The following is a 12,881-nucleotide window of genomic DNA, read 5'->3' on the forward strand; positions in this document are numbered from 1 at the left end:
TGTGAGAACTAGTGTTAAGGAAACAGACGTAGGGAGCTACCAACCAAAATAGGAGCTGGGGGCAGCCAGAGAAGGCTTCCTGGAAGAGGAGCCGGTTAAGTTGCATCTTGAAGGACTATTTAGAGTTAAACAGGGGAAGAAGGAAGAAAAACTAATTAGACAGAATTTGCACCTCCTACAAAGACCCAGAAATGAGGAGATAAGCAGGGTGATTTAGGGAGATGAAGGAGTGAAATGTGGGGTGCAGTAGGCAGAGAGGATAGGGATGAGGGATGGGACAGCTGAGTGGGAGGAAATCACTAATGAGAGGACGTTATAGGCTCTGATAAGGAGCTCATAGCCTGTCCTGGGGGCTGGAGGGCTCTAAGCAAGGAGTGATATGTTCAGATTTGAATTTTTAAAACAGTTGTATGTTTAAAAAGATTTCTCTGGCGTTAGTCTGGAGAATGCTTCGGAGGGAGGATGGTCAGACAGATGGCAGCTTCAGTCATGTAAGCAAGAAATTGTAAAGATTGGGACCAACCAAATGCACTTGCAATGAAGAAAGCTGGGTGGATCGTGAGTTTATTAACAAGACCAACTTCATAGGCCTGGAGCCTGGGCTGAGGGGAAGAGAGGGAGGTTTCCAGCTTGGGAAAACAGAAGAAGGTAGAGTCATTTACTGAAGTATGAGTGTGGGAGGAGTAATTTTGAGATTAGTGTGAACAGATGACCTTGCCTCCAAATTTACAGAGATGATTTAGGGTGCTATAAATTTCAGAGAGATGTGCTCCCCTTCCTGTCCCTGGGGGCTCTTGACTCTCCCTTGTCCCTTCTTAACCTGACCCTTTTCTCTCCTTTACTCTTAACCTCTTCCTCTTCACTAAATCTTCCCAATCACTATTTTAGAAGCTGTGTGTCTTTCCTTTTTAAAATAACAATAAGAAACACATCTCTCTGTTCTGCTCCCCTTTCTAGATGTCACTTTTTTCTTCACCTGGCCCCCGTTTCTGCCTGCCTTTATACTCAGATGGCTTCCAGGGTCGAGTCACCAGGAGTCACAGAGTTGTTGTCCAAAACCCAGTGTTTTCTTCTTTGCTAGGAATACCACGTTTTGCAGCAAATCAAGCCATATGAAGGCTTTCTGTAGCTCGGGACTTAGTTTTGCAACATTCTGGTTGGGTATTTTCTAAATATCCCTTTACCTATGTCAGAGATGACTTCCTACCACTTTACCATTGGGGTTTTCACCTCAAAGCAAATAAACAGAAGAGTGGAGTCAGTAATCTTGTTCTTGTTGCTTTATGTGCAGGTTCCATAGATGGTTCAGGCTGGTCCCATGCATGCTTTTCTCAAAAAGATTCAGTCAAGTTGAATGGGATCTCTCCAGTTGCAGGTTCTCCTGAGAGAGGTAGTTCAGGCTTTTTCCATCAGAACCAAGTGGAATTTCTCATATGGTATCTAACATTCAAGCATCTCCCTTGATTTGAGTGATTTATATAGGAAATCCAGACCCAGGGGCACCTGGGTGGCTCAGTCGGTTAAGTGTCTACCTTTGGCTCAGGTCATGATCCCAGGGTCCTGGGATCGAGTCCTGGATCGGGCTCCTTGCTCAGGGAATCCTGCTTCTCCCTTTCCTTCCCTCCCCGCTCATGTGCTCTCTCTCTCGCTCTCTCTCAAATAAATAAAATCTTAAGAAAGAAAAAAGAAAATCCAGACCCAGATAAGAAAAGTGTTCCTCTGGGATCACTGGAGCAAGCGGAAATTGCAGCTACACCCTAGAGGAATAATCTTGTGCCAAGTAAGGAAATCAGCTGTCACAGAGCCCACTATCTGTACTGCCTGGCTCCAGGGCTGGGATAGGTCTAGCCCAGTAACTCTGGTGGATTTCTATAAGGTAGGTTGTCTGTGCCAGCAAGGGTTTTCGTGGGAGGCAGCAGGCACAGGTCTTTCTCTTTAATGTGATGTCCTCAGACAAAAAGTCTAGTCCCTTGTCATTATTGAAGGTCTTTTGTCCTCAGGACAATAGTGGTCACTCTTGGTCACTTTAGGCTGGACTCTGGAGGAGGCTTTGAGCCTTTGCTACCTGAAGTCCCCAGAATCCCAGGGAAAGGCCTGCCTCTCTGGAGGAGCCAAGACCAAGACTGATCTGCTCACCTGGTGGCTATCAGCTGAGCCAAGCAGAACCCCTCAGCAATAAAAACAAGATGAAGAATGAAAAGGGATAGTAATGTTGGATGGTGATAAGTGCCAAGGGAAAAAATAAAGCAGAGAAGGGGCATAACGTGCTGGGCTGCGTGTTTGTAAAGTGGCAGTGAACTTTAAAATTGCATCTCCAGAGAAGGCGGGCTTGAAAAGCTGACATTTGAGTAGAGACCTAGAGAAATGGGGGAACGAGCCAGGCAGGTATCTGGAAGAGCAGCTTTCCAGGCCTGAGGAAGAGCAAGTGCAAAGGCCGTGAGTGAGAGCAGATAGGACATCATCTTACTTGCATTTTCAGGGGATCACCCTGGCTACGGTGTCGAGAGGAGATTATTGACAGTCAGGGATGGAAGCAGAGAGAGTAGTTAGGAGGTTATTGCAATAATCCAGGAGAGGGTGACAGGAACTTGGACCAGACTGGTGGCATTGGAGTTGCTGAGAAGTGGTTGGAGCCCGGGTATATTTCGAAGGTGGACGCACCGCCTTGTCTTTCCCTCTGGAGTTACCAATTTGTTGGTGAGCGTCTGGGACTTTAATGTGCTAACCCTTTTACTGGGGGTGTGGCCACTTCATAGAAAAGACCTCGTAGGGCCCATCTCTCGGCGGCTTGTTCCTTCTGATCTGCCCATGCTTGGGGTGCATGTTAAGCAGCCTGTTCTCCATGCATCTGGCTGGGTACGGGACCCAGCTCTCCTTAAAAGTAGATGCCCCTTCACCCTCCCAACTCCCCAGAAAAGCAGATGCTAAGATCTAGATCATGTAAAGAAGCAGGAGTGTCACTTTGGGCCTCAGGATGCAGTGTGGTTCTCTGATGCAACTTTACTCTGATTTCCAGAGTTACTGGGCACTGGGTTGGCCTGCAGACAAAGCCGACATTTTGTTCCCCATTTGGCTGCTGCTGTGGGTCTTTTTATATTTTCTGCAGCCTGTATGGGAAAGAGGGTGAGTGACTGGCATCCATCAATAGTCCTCACCACATAAACAAGATTTTAAATGTCATTATTTTAAAGTATGCTAACTTGAACGTTTTTGTTTCTCCTTTTCTAGTGTTTGCATGGTTCCATGGCTACTTTAGTCAGTAAATTTATTGAGTAACCACTATACTAACCACCAAGGAATATAAAAAGTGCACAATATGGCTCTTACTTTCTAGGAAGGAAGAGTTCTTTGGAGTTCCTCTGGGGTCTTCACACCTTCCTGATTTGGCTCCTGTAAAATAAGCTAATGTTAGCTGTGAGATCTGATTCACTGGCTCAGTATGGGGAGGTCTGATGCCACACATTCTCCAGGGCTGGAAATTCCCGCTCCTTATCGATATGTTACACCCTTACTTAGAGCCACACATACCTTGTCACAGGTGGATTATTTCTATTTGCTTTTGTGCTTTAAACACGCTCCATACTAAGCATTCTAAATATGGGAGATTCCACTTCAAGTTCCAAGGGCATGGGCATTAACTTCGCTGATTCAGATTGTTAGAATTCTCCCAAATGGGGTTAAAATGGAATCCTTCATTTTATAGACTCTTTATTGCTTGGAGGGAAAACAGGGTTGAAAGGATTCTACTCACTCATTTGAACCCTGTAGAACAGATGACAACTCTAAATTAGTAAAAAAGCCTGAATTATAGATTTTTTAAAATGCAGTTTTATTACTTTCAGACATATTTATGGGAACTTGAAGTATAGGTCTTCTGGGGACCACATAATTTATTAAAGAAAAAATTTTATGTAAAATGAATACTTTTAGAGTGCTTGAAAGTTAATTTTCCTAAGTGTTCAACTCTTCTTCTGATAGCTAGGTATCAGTATAAATTTCTTCACAAATTTTGTTTCATAGATATTATCAAATAAACCCCAATGTAGCTTTTATTCCAATTATAATAAATTCTACTTTAATGGGGCCTGAATTAATTATATTTTACTACAATTTAAAAATCTTTTTATAGGCTAATTTTGATGATCTGTGGAGGAAGTTTGTCACATATTCATCTGGTGAACAACTTTTTGGATTGCCTGTGACTGATTATGAGGTTTTACACAAAACTAGGTAAGTGTGGAAATTGGGCAAGTGTTGCATGCAAACAATGAAATACTGTCCGTTAGAAGAATCCTGTCATCGTTAAATCCTTTATTGTGCAGAGAAGAGCCTCCCTTGGAACAGTCCTAAATATTTCCCTTGTCCCTGGCTGTTGCTGACCCGCTGGACCCATGGTCGTCACATATAAAAGAAATATTCTTGGGGCACGGAAAGCACATTGCAAAACTTCTGGCGGTTGTGACCTAGATTTAGCCTGTGCTTTATTGTATTCTCTTCACTATTTTTGAATAGTGTCAATTATTGTGCAGAAGCACTGCAAATAAAATATATTTTTTATTTAGAGGAATAGCCATCCTTGGCTTTCGAACCCTTCTTACTGCCTTTATGCTAAGTGCTCTTCTCTGTTGGGTAGACATAGAAATTCATCAGGATTGAAGGCCAAGGAACTTCATTGATTTTAAACAATAAGTAGGTCTAGGATTTAGGCAACTATATTTTAATGGAATTTTATGTAACTTTCCTTAAGGTCAAAATTAAAACAGTGGTTTTTGCTTATTAGGATCATGGCTTTAAAAAAGAACTTTATGTTGACTTCTTTCAAAGTCATAACACGTCTTTGCAAAATAGGCAAGAAATTGTCCTACCATAAATTAATGCTTCAGCCTACTTTAGGGTACATGGTTCACCAAGCTTAACCCGATGACCAGTTGGGTTAGAACTGCAGGTGTCTGTTCCTTGCCCTGATTTGCTGAAATAAAATCTCAGGGATTGGGTCTTGCATTTTTATAAATTCTCTAGTTAACTCTTTTGCATGTTCAGTCTGACACTCAGTGTTTTATTTGAGCCCTCAGTGTTCCAGGAAAAACAATCATCCTCATTTACTACCTGGACCAATGGACTTTTTAATTTTTTAATATTTTTAAGTATTTTATGATTAATTTGCATAAGTAAGAATAAGGAAATGGGAAAAGCACTTTCATTAGAAAATGAATAAGAATTTAAGCAGAGAAAACCCAAGCTTTTACTCCATAACAGCCTGGTTTGAAGATACATACACGAAATGGAGACTGACTCCAGAATGCAACCGGAGCCCAACCAACGTGACTTGGCTCCTTGGTGAGTCAGAAACTGCACCAGGTTGAATTTTTGCACAAAGAAAACTTGATTTGCTGCAAATAAAGAGATCATTAGGAATGGCTTCCAAAGCCATGGCTCCCCAAGAACGGGTGAATAAGTTCCTCTCGTTTAGGGTTAGGATGCATATTTAGATAGGGAAGCCTTGTCATCCTATGTAGAGGCAGGCATAATAAGGTCACACATGGGCCTTAAGGAAACATGCCTAATTATACATTGTATGTTATGCAAATGAGGCTGTGCTCTTCCTCGGGCTGAGTTTTAGTATTATAATGAGGTAAAGATGATTGTAGGGCATTCCAGAGGTCCCTCCCTGGCCCATCTGCGAGGCGCCAGTCAGAGGTTTAGCTCAGAAAGTCTGGGTGGTCAGGTCAGGTGGGAGATCTTGTCAGTCAGGGCAGTTGCCGTTACCTGAGGGGTGGTTTCGGGTTTGCTTTGCCTGAGTTAAGAGGTAAGCCAGAAAGAAGAGCTTAAGGAAAATGTAAGAGAAAGATGAGTGAGTAGAAGCAGGTGGGTGGTAAAGGTCAGGTCCCGGGTCTCACTGGTGACACAACCAACTGCTCATCCACCGTCATGCATGAACCTGGACCATACCTATTCTGTCAACACTGATTTCCAGTTTCAAATCCATCTCCAACAGCTTCTAGCTTATATTACTTCTGATTTTTCTTCCACTTGCATTGTTAAAACCCAAAACTGTTGAAAACTTGGACACTCATAATTTTGTTGAAGAGAGGATCACCATCTCTCTTGCATTATAAATGACAAAATCTTTACTTGTAGATTTGAATCATCAAGTCAATGAATTTTTTTGTTTCTGCATCATCTGTCTCCTTTGAGTACATATCTGCTTTCAACATCTGTCTACTTAGGGCAAGTCCTAAGTAAAACTTAAGCAAACATCACAGATAATGAAAGAACAATCATTTATCTTTTTCACAAAATGGGATGGTTTAGGTTCTTGTAAACCACTGCATGAGATGAAGCCCTTGCCTCTATTGAAATATATTGTTCACTATAAATGACCGATCTGAGTCAAATTCATCTAGGTAATAGTCATCTAAAGACCCACAGTCTGAGATCTCACTACATAATTAGTTTCACTATCACAGTTAGAGTCTAGAGGGCTGCTCTGTGTCTCTTTTCTCTTTAATACTTGGGGAGCACCTTTCTTTATCAGTTGTCTTCTCTTTGCTGTTTTAGGTTTAAAAAATGAACAATTCTGAATCCTTAACTGTATTAAGTGAAAACTACCCAAAAATCAAAGAACACAAAGATGGTTGGTGTCTGTCCAGAGTTCTTTTTTGATACTTTCTTAAAAGATGATGCAATGAGGGGCGCCTGAGTGGCTCAATCGGTTGAGCATCTGACTCTTGGTTTAGGTTCACGTCATGATCTTGGGGTCATGGGATTGGCCCCACATCGGGCTTGTGCTCAGCGTGGAGTCTGCTTGGGATTCTGTCTCTCCCTCTCACTCTGACCCTGCCCACTCTCTCTCTCTCTTTCTCTCTCAAAATAAATAAGTAAATTAAAAACAACAACAACAACAACAGATGATGCAATGCTTTGGGTATAACAATATGAAACCTGAAGGATGATTGTTGTCCCTTCCTTATGGGAGATCTCGTCATTCTTTTTGTGTTATTTTAGTCATTTTTAGCATTATTGGGAATACTCTGTGATTAATAATGAAATAATTCCTAAGATGATGAACAGCAAAATGTAGCAAGAATTGGAAAAACAAGATAACCAAGATTCCAGAATGTGTTTTAGATTTATAAAAGGGCCCAGTGTATCCTTTTGATAATTGCAAGGTAGAATGAGCTTTATTTCATTAAAAACATAAGCAAACCTTTTCTTTGGTCTTCAGATTATTTACAATAAATAATAAAAGTTGTGAATATCAATCCTTACAAATAGTTAGAACCACTCAAGAAAAAACCCTCAAAAACTAGAATTGGGTCTAGGGGACACTCATGATCTGCTAAGGATTGAGGAATTATTGGGAGCATCTACACACTCTGTTGAGGGGTCAATTTTTGAGGTTTTACACAATAAAGAACTTTTTCTTTACCTGGATCTATAATTCCTCCTCTTATTCTTGTTATGTATTATAATTCCATTTGGGTACATGAGGGAAAGCTTTTGGTAGGAAAGTGATGTTTAAGTCACTTTCCTAAAGGCAGATGTTCTCATAAAAACCAGCTTGCATTTGAAAGAAAAACAATCAAACCCTTAGCCTGAGCTTTGATCTTATCAAGTTCTGGTCACATTATTTGCAATAATTGGAACCATAATAATAATCAAATAATTTGTTACTGTCAAGTCATAGTATGACTTGGAATATCTGAGAGCTGTAAACTTGACCTAATTGATGGAGCTTTAATAACATTTTGTTTGGAAACCGACAGGGTTGTTTGCATGTTGGTGTCTGTAAGACATCACACACGTCATGTATGAAATTCTTGATTGGATGAATTCTGCATATCCAATAATGACATTTATTTTTAAGATATACATTATGTAATGACTTAATTATTTGGTTTCCCAGAAAAGAGCTCAACTTGCTGCAGAAGCTGTATGGACTGTATGATACTGTAATGAACAATATTAGTGGTTATTATGAAATACTTTGGGGAGATGTAGACATTGAAAAAATTAATGCAGAACTGCAGGAATTTCAGAACAGGTGAGTTTGAATTGAATTAAGCTTACCTTTTTATAGTGCCTATCTTCATAGGAGTTTGTAGGTATTTTACAAACGAGATTATCCTCTGACATGTTGCTGTATATATATATAAAACACATTCTTCAAAGAAATGTGTAGTGAAATAATTTTTTTTTTCTCAAAGATGTCGTAAACTCCCAAAAGGGCTTAAAGATTGGCAAGCTTTTTTGGATCTGAAAAAAAGAATTGATGATTTCAGTGAGTCATGTCCTCTGCTGGAAATGATGACCAATAAGGCAATGAAACAGAGACACTGGGACCGAATCTCTGAATTAACTGGAACCCCATTTGATGTGGAATCTGATTCTTTTTGTCTTAGAAATATTATGGAAGCACCACTACTTAAAAATAAGGATGACATTGAGGTACATAAGCTTATAAGATCTTATCACTGGTTCATTAAAGAACATCCCCTTTTACTTTTTTGAAAATTATACAAACGGACATCTTATTTAAGGGTGTACTAATGGCCCTACGTAATGTACACTCAAAATCTGGGATGATCCTGAACATCCTTTGGTTTTGCAAAATAATAGAGTAACTCGAGATAAGGTGATTGATTATTTGAAATATGTTAGTTTGAGACGTCCTCAATCTATCGTCCTTGTCCCTTAACTAACTCCCACTTTTAAAAAATCTATTTATTTCTATATTGCATGCCTGGTGAATTCCTTAGAACATTTTCCAAATTTCTAATTCTGTGCTTTTTTTTATTAGTCTACTACATATTTAAAATTATTTTTCCTTTCCAAGATTTTTAATTGGTTCTTTTTCTTTTTGTGTGTGTGCTTACTGTTTGCATGTTATCTCTTTTTTTATTATTGAGATATAATTTTTATGATTATATAGCTTTATATTACTGGTCTGTAAACATATTAGTTTATGTTTGCATCATAATGACTCAATACATGTATATATTACAAAGTGACCGTCATAATATGTTTAGTTAACACCCACACATAGTTAATTTTTTTTCTTGTGATGAGAACTTTTATCTTAACAACTTCCAAATATACAATACGGTATTATTAACTATAGTCACCATGTTGTACATTATATCCCAGGACTTATTTGTGTTATAACTGGAAGTCTGTACCTTTTGACCCCCTACACCCACTTCATTCACCCCACAACCCTCCATTTCTGGCCACTGCCAGTCTGTTCTCAGAATCTATGTTCTGGTTTCTTTCTTTTTGAATAAGTGTTTTCATTTTCTTTGAATAAATACCAAGAAATAGTATTGCTGGATTATATGTAGCTCTGTTTTTTTCCTAAAGATGTTATTTATTTGTTTGAAGAGAGAGAGAGAAAACATTAGTGGGGGGAAGGGCAGAGGGAGAAGGACAAGCCCCACTCAGTGGGGAGCCCAATGTGGGGCTCGATCCCAGGACCCTGAGATCATGACCTGAGCCAAAGTCAGATGCTTAACTGACTGAGCTTCCGAGGTGCCCCTGTAGCTCTATTTTTAATTTTTTGTGGAATCTCCACACTGTTTTCTATAGTGGCTACACCAATTTACATTCCCACCAACAATGTGCAGGGTTCCCTTTTCTCCACATCCTCTGCATGTGGTTGTCCAGTTTTCCCAACACAATTTATTGAAGAGATTGCCCTTTCTCCATTGTATATTCCTGGCTCCTTTGTCATAAATTAATTGACCATATGCGTGTGGGTTTATTCCTGGGCTCTGTATTGTGTTCTGTTGTTCTTTGTGTCTGTTTTTATGCCAATACCATACTGTTTTGATCACTGTAACTTTGTTATATAGTTTGAAATCAGGAAGCATTCTGCCTCCAGGTTTGTTTTTCTTTCTCAAGATGGCTTTGGCTATTTGGGGTCTTTTATGGTTCCATACAAATTTTAGGATTTTTTTTCTGTATCTGTAAAAAAATGACATTGGAATTTTGATAGAGATTGCATTTAATCTGCAGTTAGCTTTGGATCATGTGGACATTTTAACAATATCAATTCTTTCTATCCATGAGCGTGAGATATTTTTCCATTAATTCGTGTCTTTTTCAGCTTCTTGCATCAATTTCTTTTTTTCAGTGTACAGGTCCTACACTTCCTTGTTAAATTTATTCCTAGGTATTTTTTAAAATATAATTATAAATGGAACTGTTTTCTTAATTTTTTTAGGATAATTCATTATTAATGTACAGAAATGCAACAGATTTTTGCATATTGATTTTTTTTATGCAACTTAATTCATTTATTCTAACAGTTTTTGGTAGGCATCTTTAGAGTTTTCTGTATATAATACCATGTCATCTGTGAATAATGACGGTTTTACCTTACTTCTTTCTTCCTGATTCAGATGATTTTCATTTCTTTCTTGCCTAATTGCTCTGGCTAGGATTTTCAATATTATGTGGAATAAAACTGGTGAGAGTAGGCATCCTTGTCTTGCTCCTGATCTAAAAGCATTGAGTGTGATGTTAGCTGTGGATTTTTCATATATGGCCTTTATTATGTTGAGGTATGTTCTTTTCTGTACCTTTGTTGAGTGGTTATATTGTTTACAGATGTTGAATTTTGTCATTTGAGGTGATCATGTGATTTTTATCCTTCTTTGCATTAATGTGGTATATCACATTGATTGATCTGTGGATACTGAAACCGTCCTTGTATCCCTGGAATAAATTCCAAATAAATTCCAAGGTTATGGTGTGTGATCCTTTTAATGTATTGTTGAATTCAGTTTGCTAATATTTTATTGAGGATTTTTGCATCTATGTTCATCAGGGATATTGGCCTGTACTTCTCTTTTCTTGTGGTGTCTTTGTCTGGTTTTAGTATCAGGGTACTGCTGGCTTTATAAAAAGATTTTGTAAGTGTTCCCTCCCCTCAAGCGTTTGAGAAAATTGGTATCAATTCTTTAAATGTTTGATAGAATTCACCAGCCATCTGGTCCTGGACTTTTTTTGTTGGAATTTTTTTGATTACTGACTCAATATTCTTACTAGTAATCAGTCTGTTCAGATTTTCTATTTCTTTATAATCCAGTCTTGGTAGGTGGTATGTTTCTAGGGACTTACCATTTCTTCTGGGTTGTCCAATTCTTGTGCATGTAATTGCTCATAGTGGTCTCTCATGGCCCGTTCTATTTCTCTGGCATTGGTTAATGTCTTCTTTTCATTTCTGATTTTATTTGAGTCCTCTCTTTTTTCTCGTTTGGTCCATCTAAAGTTTTATCTATTGCATCTTATTTTCAAATACCAGGTGTTAGTTTCTTTGATCTTTTCTATTGTCTTTTTAGTTTATACTTCACTTATTTCTGATCTTTGTTATTTCCTTCCTTCTACTAACTGTGGGTTTTGTTTCTTCTTTTTCTGAATTCTTTTAAATATAAATCTAGATTGTTTATTTGAGATCTCTCTTCTTTCTTAATGTAAGCATTTATCCTTTTGAACTTCCTTATTAGAACTGCTTTCACTGCATCCCATAAGTCTTGGTACGTTGTATTTCCATTTTCATTTGTCTCAAGGAATTATTTCTCTTTTGATTTCTTCTTTGAGCCATTAGTTCTTCAGTAGCACATTATTTAATCTCCACACGTTGGTGAATTTTCCAGTTTTCTTCTTGTAATTGATTTCTAGTTTCATACCATTGTCATTGGAAAAGATGCTTGACATGGTTTCAGTTTTCTTAAATTCATTGGGACTTAATTTGTGGCCTAACATGTGATCTGTCCTGGAGAATGTTCCATGTGCACTTAAGAGGAATGTGTATTCTGTTGCTTTTATATGAAATGTTCTACATATGTCTAAGTTCATCTCATCTAATGTGTCATTTAAGGCCACTGTTTTCTTACTGACCATCTGTCTGAATGATCTATCTATTGGTGAAAGTAGGGTATTAAGTTCCCCTACTACTATTGTATTGCTGTCAATTTCTTCTTTTCAGTCTGTTAGTATTTGCTTTATATATTTGGGTGCTCCTATGTTGGGTGCATAAATATTTATGAAATTATATCCTCTTGTTAGTTTGACCCCTTTATCATTATCTAATGATAATGTCTGTTATTAAAGTTTTTGTCTTAATTTTGTCTTATATAATTATAAATACCCCAGCTTTGTTTTGGTTTCCATTTGCATGGTATATCTTTTTCCATTTCTTCATTTTCAGTCTGTGTGTTCCTACGTCTGAACTGAGTCTCTTGTAGGTAGCATATAGATGGGTATTGTTTTTGGTTTTTTTTAATCCATTCAGTTACTCTTTTTTTTTTTTTTTTTAGAATTTAGCCCATTTACATATAAAGGAATGATTAATAAGTATGTACCTATTGTCATTTTGTTAATCATTTTCTGGCTCTCTTGTAATTACTTTGTTCCTGTCTTGCTCTTCTTTTGTTATTTGATTATTTTCTGTAGTGGTGTGCTTTATCTTTTGTGTATCCGCTGTAGGTTTTTGCTTTGTGGTACCATGAGGCTTATATATAACAATATATTTATAACAGCCTATTTTAAGTTGATAACTGAAGTTTGAATGCACTCTAAAGCTCTACATTTTTACTTCTCCCTACCACATTTTGTTTTTGATGTCACAGTTTAAATCTTTTTATCTTTGTATCCATTGACATATATTGTAGTTATAGGTAGTTTTATTACATTTGTCTTTTAACCTTCATAGTGGCTTTTTAAGTAATTAACTTACCACCTTTACAACATTAGATTATTCTGAATTTTACTGTATATTTACTTTTACCAGTGAGATCTACACTTTCATATATTTCCTGTTACTAATTAACACTGTTTCATTTTAGCCTAAAGAAGTCCCTTTAACATTTCTTGTAATG

At 37.8% G+C, this 12,881-nt stretch overlaps 1 protein-coding gene across 1 annotated transcript in view; it reads left to right on the forward strand.

Moving 5' to 3' along the window:
- The window catches only part of DNAH8 (dynein axonemal heavy chain 8), a 380,399-nt gene that overhangs the window by 136,954 nt on the left and 230,564 nt on the right, over positions 1-12,881 (forward strand). The window contains exons 33-35 of the mRNA XM_026482812.4: positions 4,130-4,230; positions 7,907-8,044; positions 8,208-8,448. Coding sequence (XP_026338597.3) covers positions 4,130-4,230; positions 7,907-8,044; positions 8,208-8,448 — 480 coding nt within the window. The remainder of the gene's footprint in view (positions 1-4,129; positions 4,231-7,906; positions 8,045-8,207; positions 8,449-12,881) is intronic.

Source organism: Ursus arctos, unplaced genomic scaffold (genome assembly GCF_023065955.2).
Source record: "Ursus arctos isolate Adak ecotype North America unplaced genomic scaffold, UrsArc2.0 scaffold_31, whole genome shotgun sequence".
NCBI lineage: Eukaryota > Metazoa > Chordata > Mammalia > Carnivora > Ursidae > Ursus > Ursus arctos.